At 30.9% G+C, this 20,148-nt stretch overlaps 1 protein-coding gene across 8 annotated transcripts in view; it reads right to left on the reverse strand.

Moving 5' to 3' along the window:
* emb (exportin-1 emb) overlaps positions 1-20,148 on the reverse strand; it is a 104,597-nt gene that overhangs the window by 20,843 nt on the left and 63,606 nt on the right. For all 8 annotated transcript variants that reach the window (XM_075369491.1, XM_075369490.1, XM_075369485.1 and 5 more), the window contains 4 exons: positions 15,879-16,013; positions 12,248-12,352; positions 8,777-8,962; positions 1,114-1,362 (listed from right to left, as the gene is read on the reverse strand). In XM_075369491.1, the coding sequence (XP_075225606.1) occupies positions 1,114-1,362; positions 8,777-8,962; positions 12,248-12,352; positions 15,879-16,013 (675 nt within the window). The remainder of the gene's footprint in view (positions 1-1,113; positions 1,363-8,776; positions 8,963-12,247; positions 12,353-15,878; positions 16,014-20,148) is intronic.

The following is a 20,148-nucleotide window of genomic DNA, read 5'->3' on the forward strand; positions in this document are numbered from 1 at the left end:
GTGTAGGTAATGCTACTACAAATAACAGTTTGTATAGTAAAAATATTTATTTCTATAATTACCTTACTTATGGAAATGTACAGTACAGGGACATGACAGACCCTGAACTGGGTCTATGATTACAGTATATTGTACACAAGAAGCATAAAAATTGTATCATAACTTATGATAAATGTCAAATTATAAACATCTGCCCCTACCAGGAACACCAATTCTTCTCCAGCTTAAGGAAATTAATTAACTTAAAATAATAGAAAGCAAAACCTTTTCCCCATATCTGCAATAACAATACACCAAAACGCCACCTTTTCTTAATTAAACTGTACTACGACATATAGAAGCGAATTATTTATTAATTCTATACATTTTCTAAACACTAAAATGCTAAAAGCTGAAACAAGGTTAATAATAAACAGGTTCCAATAAATTACTTAATTGAGTATCAATAAGTATAGTTTCTCTTTTTATATCATGTATAAGTGTAGTTGTAGTCATGACAACAGGCAAAGTAAAATGACAGCTTGGATGATTTTTAGAAACAAAAAGTGCTTCAAAAGTCAAGAACCTGAGTAGTGAAAACAATTTAAAAAATACAATCAAAATAAAAAGAAATAGAAAAGAAATACAATCAAAAGATAAAAAGAACAAAAAATGGTTTAGAGTTAATGGCAGTAAGTGCAACTGCTCTTTGAACAGAGTGAACAAGATGGCCTAAAATACAAAATAGAGATTCTCAGATAACAAACAAAGTTGTGAGAAGAATACAAATCCATTCTGTGGTAATTCCAAACAATACTGATCCAAATTCTACAGGAATGTGATTATTTAGAAGTGATAAATACTCTACCAAGATTATAATTTTTCTGAGACATGGCACTTCATAATCATTGTAAGCACAAAAAATAACCTTCGGGAAGTATTATTATACGTAAAATATTTTCTTCACTGACCTAAATTAAACAGGTTAGCATTCTAACTATGTATATATATGCCTTCAAACACAAATGTTTAAAAAATTGATCAAAGTAGGTTAAATAAATAAGTTAACTAATATAAAATTGCTGAACAGTTAAAAGTCACTTTTAAAAATCACTGTTCTGTGTCAAGACATACCTGTAATAAGAGAAAAAAGTTTGTCCTATGTTCAGGATACTCTTCAAAGTCCTTATTAATCATTTCAAGAGTACATTCAAACACAGCATCAAATATCTTTGGAATTTCACTTGTGATATGCCCTTCTAATTTATTTACTATAGTAGCCATAGCAGAAAGTACTTCTGGTTCTCTAGCAGATGGTACAGTACACCTATTATAATCCATTAATACAGCATCTAATAAGGGTGGAATAAAGTTTTCAAGCACCTGAAAATAAAAAAAAAAAAGTTAAATAAACAAACAGTAACAAATGATCAGAAAACAAAGTATTTCACTGTCTCACATCATGTTATATAGTTTCCCACATAAAATCTATTTCATTAATATTTCACAAGAAATGTGGCTTAATTTGAGCCATTAATACATTAATTTTTTACAAAAAAGAACATATAAAAATTATATGTATTACCCAATACAAGTTAAATTAAATACAATTCTCTTTTTTTCATTTTCGGTAAGCAAAAATTAAACAAAGCTGGATCTTTTTTTTTTATTAAAAGAAGCAATTTTTCATCAATGAAAATGTAAGGATGCCTTTCTGGTTAGAATTCTTAGTTATGAATCAGATAAATGTTGACAATGTTAATTATTTACCAGTAGTAACCAGCTCAAATTACTAATTTAGATTTTTGTTACTTTACCAAACATTTACTTTATAAACATTAACGTTAAAGATTTATTTTAACTACCATCTTAATCTTACATTTTTTATTTTAATCTTTGTTTTACATGATTAACCTAATACTAAAATTTTACATTTAAAAACTTAATATTGTAAAATGCGCAATTCCACTAAGGATTTTTTTTTTCCGGCCACATAATAAAGTGTCATCAACACCCGAACACAATAATTATATATTAACAAATAAATATTAAAAGATAACAATCAAAAACTCATTTAAAAACTAAACACCACTAATATTAAAACACAGCATACAAGGAAAAAGCCTATGACGTACGTTAAAAGCAAAATAAAGTGACAATGAAATAAAACATTAAAAGTGTAACTTAAAAGAATAAAATGACCATCTAGCATTTGTCAAATGGTATAAATAGACGATTAAGATTATATGAATAATTACATTTTTGAGTCCAGATGCATGACCTTAAGAAATCATAACACATTCGATAACATCGTTACATTGTTGCCTAACAAATTTTGCATGCCAACCCCTAGTTTAAACTTCCGATGTAATGCCAACAAGATACAGTTCACAAGAATGTGGTTTACAGTTAGATTCCAATCGCAGTGAACACAATCAGGTTCACTGGTCTGTTCATGAGGTATCCATGAGCAAGTTTAGTGTGTACTATTTGCAACCAACAAATAATAACCTTCACGCAACCTCCTCCACTTTTTCCTGCATGAGGAGCTCCATGGTGAAACAGTGATCTTAACTGAACAAAGTTTATTGAAGATGGTAGCATTTCATTCACTTTCACTCATCACAAATCACTCTCTTAAGAAAACAGACAAGGTCTTCAGAAACAACAAAACTAGTGAAAGGGGGCTGCAAACAAGCCTCTTTTTCCACACTAGCTGTGCGCTCATTGGCTGAAACTGCAATATGATTGGGGATCCAGCAGAAGCTCACATTCTGTTACACAGAGAATCTAAGAAATGATGGAGTGAATCTCACAGACAACAATCTCACATACTCTGAAGTATGTCACTAATCACTTGGAAAGCAATCGTGGAATCTGAACAGACAGTACATGTCAATATGTTGGGCTAATTATATTTAAAGCTTTATTTTTTTTCCCCGAGCATACTACAAAGTGTTGTTATAACCCTAACACAATATTAATGTAGTAAATAAATTTTAAAAATTGACAAAAATTAATTAAAAAACTAAAATCTAGCTTTGTAGAAATAGATCTTAAAACACGCTTGTATGCTAAAAGTGAAATAAAAACCACAGTGGATACAACATTAAAAAGTAACTTAAAAGAATAAAAATTACCATTTGGTATATACCAAATGGTATACACAGTCAACAAGGATTGTGAAAATAAATTCTTGAATTATGATGCACGGCCTTTATAAATCGCAAGACAGTCGATAACATAATTGCATTGTTCCACAACATATTTCGTGTTTCAGACCTTAGTTTAAATTTGCGATGCAATGCACCATAACAGATACAATCCGCAAGGATGTGGTCCACTGTTAGTTGTCAGTCGCAGCGAGCACAAACGGGTGCATCTGTTTGGATCATCAGATATCCATGAGCAAGCCTAATGTGCCCTATTTGCAAACAGCAATTAATAACCTCCTCTTGATGGTTATTTCTGCTTGAGGAGCTTCACAGTGACAGTGTGCTTAATTGGATGAAGTTTATTGCTAATAGTATTATCAGATTCACTTTACATTATGAACTACTCTCTTCAGGAAACAGAGAAGATTGTTTGTAGCAACACAACTGGTAAAGTAAGTAGAAAAACAAGCCTCTTTTGCCACACTATCTGCCCACTCATTGCCTGAAATTCCAATATGGATGGGGATCCAGCAGAAGCTTCACAGTTCTTTTACATTGAGTTATTGTAAAATAAGACAATGAATCTCACAAACAAGTACATGTTGAAATGTTGGGCTAATTATATTTAAGGCCTTATTAATAGCAACAAAAATACTGACGATGCTGGAAGATAAAACATGTACGTTCAGTTGCCAACCTCAAAAGCACAACAGAATTAACTTTTTTAGAGCCGTCAGTATAAACTATAACAACAGGATTCATGCTATTTATATTATAAAACTCGTTTCGTAAGGTAACCAGATTTGTGATATTTTAATGACCCTGACAAAGCCCAGAGCAGTAATTAACAAGAGAAGGCTGCCAAAGGGGATAATAACATGGAGCAATAAGAACTTCATTTAGAGCTGAGAAAAGGCACAGAGCTCTGATGCCTGGAGGAGCAGAAGACCTTGCCTGTTTCTGGTATAACTAACATGCTGCTTAGAGAATACCACATAGGAGCAAATCATTTGTTTTCATTAATCGCAAAGAGATGGCTCACCACTGTTCACCAGCATACTTTACCACAGGGTTTGAGCAAAACGCACCTATAGTAAGATGGATGAATGAATGATGGACTACATCAAGCATCTTTTTTTGAGCGGTGGCCTATGCCAACGAATAAGCCACGCAGCCACAGTCTAAGCAGGAACAGACCAGAGCTTAGTAGAAATGCAACGTGTATTTATGATCGCCCCCCCCCCAACAATTATTTGATAGAACTCTCAGCATGTCTAACATTTTTAGACATACCTTTAGTTTCTTCAAATGTGTTACCCACATTTGACATTGGTCAAACCACACTCCTAGAAATATAACCTGCGTGCATGCCTCAATTGTTCACCATGTAAATACAGTTGAGGGTCAATATGTTCCCTCAACCGGAAAGCAAATGCACTTTATTTTTTCCACTAGAAACGGAATCCAGTATATCTATATCACGATTCTAAACAGGTTATTGTGTTTTGAAGCAGCCTCTCACCTGTAGCTAACAATCTACATGCAACAAAAATAGAAAAATAATCTATAAATAAACAACACACAACGGGTTTTCATACACAGTTTATTATACTATTTATAGCTATGGCCAACAAAGTAACATTTAGGACACTTCCCGACATACTCCATTTTCTAGTGTGAAACTTTCATATACTGTCATTCCAACTCAAACTCGGAAGGACCAACCACTGAGGAAACCCCTGATAAATGAGAGGAGATTACCTTGTATACCTCATTTATGAAGTGTATTTAAGATTTCTCTCCTCCATGCCAGGTCGTATGCCTTTAGCAAATCAAAAATACAGCAATCAGGCATTGGTGAAGTAAAAAGGCGTTTTGAATAGCAGTTCCAGGGCAACTACATGATCAATAGATGATCTACCCTGGTGGAAACCATATTGTTCTGGGGCCATCAGGGCATTTCTCTCAAGGTACTCTCGCACTAGATGACAGTTTACCATCTGTTCCATCATCTTGTACAGGATACCGGTCAAGGAGATAGGATGATAACTTGTGGGACATGATTTATCTTTACCAGGTTTCACCACGGGGATCACTAGTGCCTCTGACCAAGAATCTGGAAACATCTGGTCAGAAAATATTCTATTATAGATACACAAAAGATGTCAAAGTGCGGTATCTGGGAGATGTGATAATATTCTGAGATTGATATTATAATTTTTGGTGGAAGTGTCACAAGAATTATTCAAGGCATACTTTAGCTCATTACAAGAAAAGGGTATGTTTAATTCATTTAGCGAGTCTCCAATCACAAACAGGATATTTTCTACCTGCAACTTATAACTCACAAACTCATGACAGTACGATTATTTAAATGAAACTGCCCTAAACGATCTTCTGAATATGTTCACCACATCAACTGGCGCAGTAACAAGGACTTCACCGCTTTGCAATCCAATTGGCTGCAGTGACTGTAACGAGGCACACTTGGTTAAAATATTTTTTCATACAGCAGATGATGGTACTGTCAGAGAAATGGATTTGATATAATTCAGCAAAGATTTTCATTTAGCACACTGAAACACTTGACGATGAACAGCCCACACATTGCAGGAGCAGTTCAGTCGTCGGTCTTCGATTGAAATTATGTAAAGCCCTATGCTGATCCGTTAGCATGCACCTTAAGCTTTCATCCCATCAAGCAACAGCATGCTGCCTTCGCTTTCCAGATGTTAAAAGGATGAATTCATTTGCGCTTCTGACAATTTGGTGTGTAAACTTAGCAACTAGGTGGATTGTGCTGCTGCTCTTGTCATAATGGCAAAAGGAATTCTTGTATGCAATCCAGTCCGCTTTCTGAACCACTCATCTGTGTGGCTGACTCTGAGACAAATCATTATTATCGACTGAGATTACAGTCTATGATCGCTTCCAAAGATTTTTTTGGAAAAGCACTGAGGCATGGGAGTAGGGTTGCTGAACATAAGGAGAGACTGATGCACAAAAATGCACCTGTTGAAGATGATATAAAGTCCACAAATCATTGTTCAATAAGCAGACATATAAGTTCTGCCACAGTCAATCAAATATAGTGCCTCAGGTTGAGCCCCAAGAATAGTGATGGGCATTGAAATAGCCAATTATTAGACAGGGTAACAAAATTTGTAAAAACAGGCTGGACAGATCATCTGCACTGATTTTAGAATTAGGAGGAAGGTATAAGTTACATTCAGTTTGAATGGCGCCAATATCTTTACTGCAACTGCAGGGATGTTTGTCACTAGCTGAATACGGATGACTATTATGACATCCTTCAGAAAAACAACCTTCACACACTCTCCTCTCAGTTTGATGGTCACATCATTCACAGATGTATCTGCAAAAGGACACAACATCCTGGGGACGGAGATGAATCCTGCAGACACAGTATTATGGGATTTTCTTCCTTTGGAAGGATTTCAATATTCTTACTGCAAGAGCAGAGATCACAAACATTCCAATGAATAACATTTGTATCCATAAATACTCTTTTCTTGATGTTACAAAACTGCATGCAGATTATTTGTTAAATATTATCCAGTTTTTTTCTTTCTGCTGTTAATAACTTTAAGAAGTGTTTTACTTCTTCAGGCACTTATGTTTGTGAGGTGCCTCAACAGCACAGGGTGTAAATGTAAGAAGAAACAATGTAAGATATTGCTGCGTTTCTATATAAGGGAATATGTAGTAATTTGCAAAATGTTTGTAGCGTGATATATGTGTATGTTTGGTGTTAAAAATTCTCAGCTCGGTGTGTAGTTTGAAGAAAGGCTGTAGAGGTTACTGCCATGGAGACGCCAACCCCACAAAGGTGATGAATTCTGCAGTGAATTATTTAATCCAAAAGATCAAAACAAACAGTAATTGAAGAAAGAGAGATGCTAATGATGGTAATAGTGTGAACAGACAGGTAATGTTTCTAGTTTTACAAAAATTTCCTGTTAATAGAGAAGATTCTGAAAAATAAAATCAGCCGAATGTAAGCTTATTAGGAAGCAATACTATTTATTAAATACAATTTAAATAATAATAACCATAAAACTAAAAATATATTTATGTTTTATTACCAGTTTCCATTTTAAAATGTTACATTTAAATTATGAAATGAAATTCTTCATAAATCATTAAAATATTTGTGAATATTTTCAATTAAAATACTGATCAATGGAATATTATAATTTGGATAAGTGGTCTGTAATATTTTAATTTTTGTTTTTAATAGTTAAAAACAAAAATTAAAAGAAGTTTTCCTTAATTTTAAAGGTTTGTTAATACTTTTTACTACTAATTTTTGTTATAAAGATGTGACATAAAGACTGAAAAGACTCAAAAACTGGAAAGGGATATATCTTCACATTACGAAAAGACCTCTCACTGTAGATTTTGAATATAAATTACAAATTTTTATATAATTTAGAATCTGCACTTGTGGTTCTAATAGGAATATTTATTTATACATATCAACTTCACATTGTTAAACACTAAAGCTGCTTCCATATAAAACAACAGTTACCCTTGATCCTTTACCACCTTAAACGTGAGATCCAATACAATTTGCTGGTTCTACAAGACTTGAAGTAGCATTCTGGAAAGTGAAGGGTATGAAAGATGGATAAAATGCCAGTGACTAGGTAAAAATTATGTCATTACAAAGTTTGTACGTAAGTATTCTGTCATTACTATATTTGTACAGAAGTTTTCTGTCGTATTTTAATAAAATTCTTTATTACATGATGATTTGGAACTTTCAGAATTTTTAATTGATTTCAACACAACCATAAAGCAAAGAATTAATGTGTCAAATACACTTCATTAAAATCAATTATTCATTATTTGCGAGTCCTAATAGTTTTGCACCAAGACTAATTATGAAAACGACAATTTAGTGTTTATTTTTAAAAAATATATTACTCAAATTCTGCTTATAACAGAAAATATTCACTCCCAAACAAAATAATTATTAATCTGATAACTGTCCACTGTTAATTCTGTAAAGCACATATTTAAGTCTAATGCACCAATCATTAGTCAGTAGTATGTTACGAGGAGGGAAGCAACTAGTCTGTTACTTTTGACTGAGATAATGTCTGAAATATGGTCTAGCTTCAATATGAAAAGCAAATGGAAATATTTCAATAACAAATGGACGCAAGAATATTTTACATTACAACCTTCAGCCTTAAGATGAGTAACATAATGAAGGATTATAAAAAAATTGTCTGCTGACCACTGTTTTTTTAAGTGTCTACAATGAAAAATCAAGCAAATAATACACAATGGCAATGAAGAAATCAAACAAAATATAAGAAATATTACTTATCTGTATATGCTGTCAGATTAAAATTAACCTAGAGAAACAAGCTTTTTTCAGAAAATATTAAGTTGGAGTAAATTGAGAGAGATGCAATGTAATTAACATACAGAATTATTCACTCTAATAATAATTTATTATTTTTATAATAAATTATAAAAAAGTGGAATAAATAAATTTAACAAATTCTATAATTAAACCAACTAATTTCTATATTTAAAACTACTCGGCAAAGACAAAATAATATCAAGATTACTCATTAATATAAATGTGAACAACAATCTTTTCTTACCATAGCATGATCAGCCGATAAGCTTATCCAATCAGATATGAGTTTTAGCGTTTCTTTTTTTACAACTCTCATGCTTTTTATTAAAGGTTGTTTCATAACAGCTTCACCATTTAAAGCAATAGCTGATATTATATTTGAACTCATTACTTTATATACATTCAACATATCCAAGTAGATCCGTCCTAACTAAAAAAACAGAAATTAATGGAGTAAAATAAGTTTAGTTCAAATTTTTTATATAAAAAAAAAATTATTGTGAACAGTAAAATATTATTTAATACACAGTAAAGCCCCTCTACAATATTCTACAAGAAAGAACAATATTTATACAGTGGATTACTGCTTTAATGATATAGATCTCCATTTTGAAATATTACATATTTCAATTAAATTAAATGTATCTTAATGAACCTAAGAAAGGAAGAAGAAAACAAACTTTTGAAGAGGTGATTTTAGAATAATTAACTCAGCTTCAAATAAAGGCTGGCAGGAGTAGGTTTTCGTAATGAACAAGAAGATAGGGAAGAGAGTACAGTATTTCAAAATATATAGTGATAGAATGATTGTAATAAGGTAAAATCAAAACCTAAGTCAACAATGATTGTTAACTTCTACATTCCTACAAGTCCCATGATTATGATGAGGTAGTGTGTATACAAAGAAATTGACAAAGGAATTAAACACTGAAATGACTGGCATTAGATATGGAATCTTGGAGAGCTGCATCAAACCAATCAAGTGACTAAAAGACAAAAAAAAAAAATGGACCTAAAAACCATTCAAAAAATTATTTTCAAAACAAGTATATTCTACATGAAAATCAAGACAGATAACAATTTTCTTGAATAACAATTTCTCTATGACATAGTTCTCATCTTGACTATCCAGCAGCTTTATTAGTTAAACTACATCAATGCTGATGAGAAATTTAATAATCCGCTTTCAAAAAATTCATGAGGGAGATCTTTTTTATTTTATGAACAGTTTCTTGTTGAAATCTGAAATTTGCCTTAAACAGCTTAAAAAAAATTAAAGAAATATTCTTTTTGTACAATTTTTTAATTTAACCTGATTTTATGGCCATGCAAAATGCACGATAATGTTTAAAAATATGCCTTATTGATTGCCTAATAACTGATCTTTCTTATTGTCCTCACCAAATTTTGGCTGTCTTGAACTAATGGTTTTCTAGTTACAGCATTATTTAAGTAACAGGTATTTCAATCAGGGATGAAATGAAAGTTCTTCTCCTATTTTTTATCACTATAATATTAAGGCAAAGATTTAACACAGCCTAAGTAAATGATAAGCCTTAGGTGATAAGTCTGTGCAAGTCAAATAGATGCTCATATAAAAATTGTTATGTAATCCTTACTTTTTCACATTTTCTCTAGGTACCCATCCAAAAGTTTCAGTCATATTCATTCATATTTCTGTTTTTGCTGGCCATTTCAGTCAATCAAGTATTGTGATTTGTAAAAAAATGGACAACAGATAATTTTGAGTAGTGATCAAACATTACTTTTTAAAAGGCAAAACTGCACAGAAAAAACTAAAGCCAAGTTGCATACAAACTATGATGAATCATCACCATTGATTAGAAGAGTTTACAAGTAGTTAAATTATATTCAGAGTGTCATATGATCACAAACTATGCTGAACATTCCAGATGGCCTATTGAGATTAAAACTGCAGGGAATAATAAAAAAATGTATAATGATGGAATAATGAAATTGTGTGAGATTGTTATGACAATAGCAATCTCAAATGAATAGGTACATCAATAGTTACATATTAGCATGGTTTTGATTTTTGATTTGCTCATTTTAGCTTTTCTGGGATGTGGTGAGTTTGAAGTGTGTCACTCCTTGATCTGGCGTTTTGTTTCTGGGTCGTACTCAAATACCCAAGATTCATCACCTGTAATATTTTTTTTAGAAAATCAGGATCAGTTTCAATTTTCCCTAGAAGATCGCACACACTTCTATCCTGTTGTTTTTCTGTTCAACAGTGAGGGTTTTTGAGACCAATTTTGCACAAGCTTTTTTCCAAGTCCAATTCGTTTATCATTATTTGATGGATTGTGGTATGATTTAAATTCAATTGTTCTGCAATCATTCTGACAGTTAATCGCCAGTTATACCGTATCAAATCTCTGATTTGCTCAACATTGTCATCACTTTTTGACGTTCAACAGGTTTCCAGAGCACGGATCATCCACAACTGATTCCCGGCCATCTGAAAATGCTTTAAACAACCTAAAAACTTGGGCTCATGACAGAGCATCATTTCCATACCCCTTTTAAATTTTGAAGAAGTTTCAGTAGCATTCTCATAAAGTTTAACACAAAACTTGATTGCACAATGTTACTCATAATTAGTATCATTCATTTTTGTAACGCACAACAAAAACTTGTTTCACGAAAAGTTTATTTACATCTCATGCGGTAACAACAGACTAAAATTATTAACACCTAAAATAAATCAGCTGTTCATATAACCATATGTTTTTTAGTAACTTTTAAGTGTTGTCACTTTGGCTACCAAAAAAATCTAGTCATATTACTTTATTTACAGACCTAATACACCCACCATATATAACAGGTTATTATGATTTTATATTAAGTAAGTATTAAGTAGTAATTTAAGAAATTTTAAGTTCATCATGACAATATTGTATCAATGTATAATTGAGAATTAAAATTATGTATCGGTATTCTACAATTGGAAATAGTTATTTATAAATATCAGATGCCAAAACTTTATAGTTTTGATTAAAGACCAAAAGCATTGCTAAGCTCATCCTCTGATGTAGCTATATGTCATATTGTCATTTTAACTCAGTCCTTGCTACAATACCACTTATACCTTGTTACTTAGCAAAGAATAGGACTCAGTATTACACAGTCTCTGAGATACCTCACTGAAATGTTTGTACGTAGTCTAAATACTTGACAAAGTACAAATACCAAAATTCAGCAAATTCCAAGTCATGGTCTAAGATAAAACTAAAATTTGCTTATAATTATAAGACATAATAGCAAGAGAAAAACAATGATAGATGTAGTAAATTAACACCAATCCAGTTTACTAAATGTATTAGCACCTTCAGGGCTAAATATCAATATAGCAAAATTAATATACTTGTACATAATTGAATCACCGATGACAATTAGGTAGGACAAAATGTAACCACCAATGCTCCCTTAAGAATGAGATTCACTTTCTTAACCAAAGATTACTAATATTAAAATATATCTTACAGAATATGCACTGAACTATTGTACAGTAAATACTTATCATAAGTCATGAATAGTTTTCATTCAGGTTAGAAAATTATGAATATTTTTTAATGAAGCATAAAAATCAACATAAAGTAAGGCATTAAAAATACATGTCTAAAGTAAAACAAAATAAAAATTAAATAATTATAGTTTAAAAATGTAATAAAATAAAATAAAAATAACTCACCTGTGCAACAAATGGATGACCAAGGGCCTTGCATGCTCTTACATTTGTTTTAAGTATACTAGCTAACTGTTTTACAGCATCTTGATCTTTCAAGTAATCCACGTTCTTGAAAAAATGAATAAAAGCAACAAATTATTAAAAAATCAATACCACAATTTAAAAAATCTGATGTGGACACCACATGACTTCTTTGTACGCCTATTACAAATACATATTTTTTGCTGTACTTTACTTAAACTTAGTTCATTTGAAAGTGAAATATGATCCTCCAATTCTTTAATAAAGTGGACAGTTACACAACTGCTAAAATATTAATTTTTATTAACATCAAATGTTTATAAAATTATTAATTCAACAATCTTACATGAAATATTAGGATAGAGTAAAAGTCCCTTTATTACTCGTATTACTAGATCAGTATTATTCATATCTTCGTGAGTTGTTGATTAACAAAAGTTCCAGATTTCTGGTTTGTCACATAAATAAAAGTTAATAATAATTAAACTATTCCATTTAGTGAACTCCTACATACTGGCTAAAAATGCTAATTTCAACCTTACAGATTATTTGGTGAATAATCAAAAATGAAAAAGGAAGATAAACTCAAGAAATATATCTCAAAAAAGAACGACAAGATGAATATGAAAAGGAAGAAAATCTTAAAACCAAAGAAAGAATAAAAAGGAAGAAAATGCAAATATAGTGTAATATCTAGAAAAGTAAATATAAATAAAGCAAATACTAATGATTACGATAATTATATCACCTAATTCAATTATTTTGTACTTGAGTTGATCTATTAAATATAAATTAATTTGTATTGGTACAGAGGAGTATGGTTATTAAAAAAACTGATTTATGTATATGAGGGATATCTCTGAAGTAAAGACCATTGGGAAATTTCTCTTCTAAGGTTGGTGAACCTGTCATTCATGGCCACGCTATTAATGTACACACTACATTGTTGTCTGTAAGTTGTTGCGTTATAGTATCTTTGATTACGTGTGAGTTATTACATTATAAAACGAATAGGAAAATCAATATTACTGCCAACTGTGAAATACATGGAGTCATACGTTTCATAAACAATCAAAACATTAAGCCAGCTGGAAATTCAAATTCAAAGGCAATTGGTTGCTTTGTGGTGATAATGTAATGAATGAAAGAAACATCTGAAAATAACATTCTGTTATTTCTGTTTAGAAATAACAGAATTAATGTGCATAATGGAGAATGTTCGGGGAGGCCCTCGATAATCACAGAAAACTTGTTGAAATGCATAGATAATAAAATCAAAAAAGATTGTCACTCAACAATTTCTGACCTTACCCTTCTTTTTCCTGATGTTTCAAGAGCTGCTATTGGTCATACTGTTCATGACTATTTAGGCTTCAGAAAGGTTTGTGCACGTTGGTGTCGTATGTCTTAACAGATCATCACAAAAAATTCGAATGGGATCTGCTTTGGAATTTTTGATGCGCTATGCCGAAAAAAGTGATGAGTTTTTTAATTCAATTGTTACCAGCGATGAAACATGAATTTCAAATTATGAGTCACAAAGAAAATAGCAGTCAACTGAATGGCGTCATCCTCAATCACTAACCAGACCAACAAACGTCAAGCCACAGCCATTAGGACGGAAACTGATGGCCAGTCTTTTGGAATCAGTTTGGCATACTGATCACTGATTTCATTCCACGTGGAACGACTATAAATCCAGAGGCCTACTGCGAAACTATACATAAGTTACAGTGCACCATTCAAAATCGGCGATGTGAGCGGCTGACCAACGGGTGTCGTCCTGCTGCATGATAATGTACGTTCACATGTTGCGGGTCCGAAATATGATTTACTGAGAACATTTGGATGGGAAATTTACGATCACCCACCATATATTCCAGACTTAGCTCCTTCTGATTACCATTTGTTTGGGAAATTGAAAGAATTTTTGAGTGGTAAGCAATTTGCAGGTTATGATGAACTTAAAAATGCTGTTAATCAGTAGCTAAATGGACTGGTGGCAGAAGAATACGATGAGGGTATATTAAAACTGGTTTATCACTATGACAAATGTCTTAATTCAGGTTGTGATTATATAAAGAAGTAGTATAAAGTATGTACTTTAAGAGAAATAAAAATGTTTTTAAGTTTTCAGAATAATTTTTTTTACAATGAAATGGTCTTTACTTTAGAGATAACCTCTCATCATATACATATTTTATATAAAAGTAAAGTATTCACTAACTAACAATTGTGAGTATTAATTATCCTACTATTAATAAACAAAATTATATATATATATGTGTGTGTGTGTGTACTAGCATCCCCAACCCAGTTTCGCCTGCAGGAAAAATAATTGCACATTTCCCATCACGATCAATTTCTTTTTTATTTTATTTTTTTGGATAAGTAACCAAAGGCAGGAACAGCCAGTCATGTCGCTCACACATCAGTTAACTGTGACAGTGGCTGTAATGGTTGAGCCACTGTGCTGTACACAGTCATGCCCCTTAAAAAATTAAAATTAAAAAAAATTTGAATATGGTTTTTAGATATTTATCTGAAGCATATTTGCAAGCCCAAATTTATTGAATACCTTGTTCAGTATAGTCGGAAATGGGGAAAATTTGCAATCATTAATCTTTTTTTTTTTTTTACCTTTCTTCACTCTTTTCAAGGTCGAATTTTGAAAAATTTAGAAATGGCTTTTACCAAAACACCAAAAACCAACTTCATTACTACTCCATTTTAACATGTACAGAAATTTTCATCAATTTATCTACAGTAGTTTTTACTGGGCATTGATGAATCAGTCAGGACAAGTTACTTTACATGTTCCTAACCGATAAGGGCTTACTTTGCTTGTCTGACCATCTAGCCAGGGGGCTCTACCTCCTAGACCCACATGGCTCAGGCGAGCTCTGGGGCAAACCTCAAGGCCAGAGAGCTCAGAGCTCACTTCATTTGCCATTACTCTGTCCAGGACTCCTGCACTGTTCATTACCCTCATGGTTGTGAGAATAATACCGATAAATAACAAATAAAATATTCAGGCTATATAGAAACCTGAAAAAGGAATTAAATTACAAAAGAAAGAATAATAGTACAGTAACTATAACTAAATTACACAGAACTTTGATAAGGAAAACTTCACTACTTATTTCTGCTGCCATAGTATAAGAAATTAATTTAAGTTTTAGCTATTAATTATTAATTTTCATCTTCTTCAATGGATATCTTTAATTGACAACTTCATCCCCCAAGGAGGCTAGGACCTCAGTCTATGGTTTAAAACCTTTCCTGGGATAACGTAAATGTATCCTACAAATTTGAAAGCAATTGGTTGGTTGGTTCTAGCATGAGGTGAGGACATACAAACAGATACATTTTCAGCTTTATATAAAATATATTTTTTTTCTAATAATTTAGAACTTAACAATCTACCAAATTGTTAGCCATGATTATCTAAACTGAAAATTATAAACTACTACTTTTCAAGGTAAACTGCAATTCAATTAAAAATTAAAAATATTAATTTAAAATAAATTTATTATGTTTATCTTGAAAATTATTATAATCATTCAATTATGTCATAATCAGCTCTAATTAAGACTATTTGTGTATTACTTACTTTGGATGCTTGGTTAATGATTTCATCCCACACTTGATTTGGAAGCATCATATACTTCTCAATAAGCATTTCCTGTTCAACTTGATCGACTTTAGCACTTATCATATGACCAACAGCTTCATAAAATGTATGAACCTGAAAAGGAGATGGTATACAGATAACATACCATAATCATTTCTAGTTTATATTTTAGATCAGAATAATGCATTAATTTAAAGGAAGCATCTCACCTAAAAATTTTAACAGATCAAAATCTGATTCAAATTAAGATTAACAAAATAAATAACATACTAACAACATGTCAAACATGTCTAAACTACATATCAAAAACAGAAACAGCAATCAATCTATTACGTCTCCTTATAGTATTTTATCTTTTTTCTTAGCCAGAATATTTTAAAACATTAAAATGTATTATGTAAAAATTATTTTTTATGTAAAAATTCTATGTTAATGGTTGAAAATAAAACAATGGTTTTAGATTATCACGTTAAATTTCAAAATCAAATTATTTTCACATACCTATTATTTTAATATAGTTACATAGAGCAACAAATTAAGCTGCTTTGATGTATATAAGCAATAAAACTATGGGTCATCATTAGACTGAAAATATGGTAGTATATTAATCCCACAACAAACATTTTTATATGGATACATAGTAATATTAGTTAGGTCCAACAGCTAAGAATTACTACTATTATGACAATTTTTCAGTGATGCAACAGGAAGTTGGATTATGTGAAAATAAGTAATTTTTAATGTTATATAAACCTATAACTGTATCAGAGATTACAGTCCATCGTTGGTTAACTGGTCAGTTATTCCATTAACTCTTGACTCAAACAATACACTTTATTTTGTTATTTATACTTTATATGGCAGCCGATTACAGCAAATAAGTCAGCCTTGGGACTGATGATTTCCAACAAAACCAAGCTACACTTCATACCGCCATTTGTGTCCAGTCTATGTTATATTACTAAAATTTTATACATCGGTTAATTAATATCAGAACCAGTAATTGATTTCAGTAATCTAGAAATCTAATTAAAGATTATTTACTAAAAAAAATCATGAAATTCATAAATGGAAAATTGAATTTCTGAAAACTTCCTGTAGAGAACTCCTTATAATGTCTCATACTCTAAAATATAATAATTAACACTGAAAGCAAGTTTCTCTAGGAAGAACAATACAGTGTAATGCTGATTGTGAGACTGCGTAAAGTGTTGACTGCACTTACATATTATAAGTGATAAAACATTAGGCTTATCATAAAATGTATTATGATTTGAAGACCAAAAAAGTTGAACATAACAGTGTTAAATTCAATAATTTTAATGTCAATATTACTGATAATGTTTTTGTTCACTTTTCACCCTAATCAAAAGCATCATGATTTTAATAAAATAAAGAATTGAAAAATCACTATGTAACAGATTAATACAAGTTACCTACAAAAGTTAAAAGTAAAACTACAAAAGTATTAATTTCATAGAAATACAACCAATCACACTAAAATATTATTACAAGACCTACAACAAATTAATATGGTTTATAGAAACTAAAACATAATAAAGTACCAAAATAAATGAGTTTTACTTCATTGTTACTACAATAGTAAAAGATTAACCAAGCAATTGCATTGTAAATGCAGTACAATAATGTAACGTTTTTGGTGTTACCAATTTTAACAATCTCTGGCTATCAAATTTTTTCCTATCTAGCCAAAAGCCAATAAGAATTAAGTTAAAATTTCAGACCTGTAAATAACATTGTTTCTCACACTTATCATTTTAACTTTGTGTCAAAAAAAGCTGTACCAACTGCTTCTCAAAGTCCATGTTAATTTTTTTCTTTTCCAGAAAAGAAAAATATGAAGTAAAAGGTAGGGTATGTAAGCTTCTGGTCTCTATTCGGGTGCCATTTAGTAAGCTTCTATACTACACCAAATTTAAATTATTTACAAAAAAAAAATTTAATTTTAAATAATTTAAAAAAAAAATAAGAACTTACTAATGTTAGAATTTGCAAAACAAAATACTAAGACTATGCTGCCTGATAAATTTACATCCTAATATTGCTCTCTCAAATTTTTACAAAAAACCAGTTTCAGTAACTCAACACATCAAAAAATGTTACTAACAGCAATGAATAATTATACATTATTTATTAATTATGAAACAAACCATTTATATATATATAAAATAATAAATACAAAATAACAAATAATAAACACATTTGACTTAGAACACCCATTATTAGTCTACTTGAAGTTCGTAGAACCCTTACTATTTATCAGAATTTCACAAACCATCTTATTAATATGAAATTGACCAATCCAAAATTAATTCTAGTTATAATTTTGAATTTAATTTATCATTATAGCAACACTTTTAATAGTTCTTTATAAAATAGTCAACAGATTAATAATTTTGTAATGGATCCATGAAGTATTTTTATGGAGAGGCCTTTAATCTGTATACAGAATAAAACATAAATTGCAAACCTCCTTAATAGTTTTTTGAATAGTCACTACACACAGAATTAACACCAAAAAATCCCAACACAAACTGCATCTTTTCGATGGTCTCCCAGTCTAACCCCCACCACCATTTCTGAGAATTACTAAGTCTGTGTGAATGCGTGTACGCACACTAACATAATGCTTTCTGTCGGAAAAGTTTGTTCCCATTGCAAGCATGATGTCAGACTACAATAAAATTTTATTTTTAGAAAGAATGTGCGATAAGAAATGAATCATGCCGTGATTATCCACAATCAGTCTTCTCTGAATAAGTCCATTTAACCTTGTGTTTTAAAATTGTCTGTCGACAAAAAAAGATTGAAAGCGGAAAATCATACATTTCAAGTGAAGTGTACAGAACAGCAAACATGGTATTTAGTTTGGGTTTGGAGCTAATTAATACTGTACTTTTTTCATTTTGTCTATTACATTATTTAACAGCATTAACAAGGAAGAATCCCTGTCACCACATTAGACTAGTTTTGTAGGAAATCATATTATTCTACTTTTACAATTACACTAAATTAATATTTATTTTTATTATTATTATTTACATATTAATCGTTAATGTTTAAATTTTAAAGTTATAATTTATTATCTATTACAAATTTGACATGAATCTTAGCAATTGTACTTGTGGCTATTTGCATGTGTGCAATCTTATCTTTCGTTTATGTCTAGTAAATTTTGGTGGATTATCCTGGGCTTGATTTATCTACGTGAAAGGCCTGTTTCATGCAGCAATGATATCCTCAAGCAGAGCTTGGCTGCTTGTGGTCCATTGACTGGGTGGTGTTATATGGGAATACTATTCTGCTTGACAACATACAAAAGTATGCTTGATTTTTATATAACTGTTTTTCTTCTTTTAGGCTTGTCTATACATTTTCATTGTGAATTGTAATTTATTTTCACAAATTTTTTTTTTATATCTCAGTTGAGAGTTTAAACATAGTCTTTCTTCAGACTGTTCTATTGCATTCCTGCTCCCTCAGAGTATATTACACAGTCTATTTCTGGGGGGTCTAAAGTAGTAAATAATGGACATCAACCTGAGAAGATGGGAGGACATCCAAAAATTAAAAAAATTAAACAAGCTATTTCAGCCACTAAGTACATTTCTTTCACTGTTTTTATGAACATTATAATTCCTAGGAAAGAATATTGACCTTTAATAATAGTAACAATAATCCTACAAAGTTCAGAAAAGACTATTAAAGTTTATTTTACCTTGAGCAATTTTATTATATGGTAAATTTAAAAGAACCAGATGACAACATCTAGTAGTTACATGCTAATAAATTACTTGTGGGAATGAGGAAACAAATTTTTATAGTGAGAGGATTGATTATTTGATTCAACTTCCAAAATTAATTCACCCATCTTTAAACATAATTGTTCTAGAATATCTCATGAGATGTTTTAATGACAACACTAATTTAATCAAACTGGACACCCACCCAGCGATTTTCCCACTGGGAAAAACACTGGCTGTTTAGAATCAGTTGTAAGCTGATTCTGGTTGTGGGCAATTAGAATCAGTTCTAATCTCATGTAACAGGGAATCCAATACAATTTTTTTAACAAACTGATCACACCTTATTCTTCAAAAACAATTTTATATATAAAAACAGTAAAAGTTTTAAAAGTTTAAATTGTTTGCAAGATAAACTTTCCAGATACTGATATTTAGAATCTGAAGTTGTTTAGCTTTTTTATTCAAAACTTGTTAGATGAAAT

This window comes from Lycorma delicatula, chromosome 6 (assembly GCF_047948215.1).
Source record: "Lycorma delicatula isolate Av1 chromosome 6, ASM4794821v1, whole genome shotgun sequence".
NCBI classification, from domain to species: domain Eukaryota; kingdom Metazoa; phylum Arthropoda; class Insecta; order Hemiptera; family Fulgoridae; genus Lycorma; species Lycorma delicatula.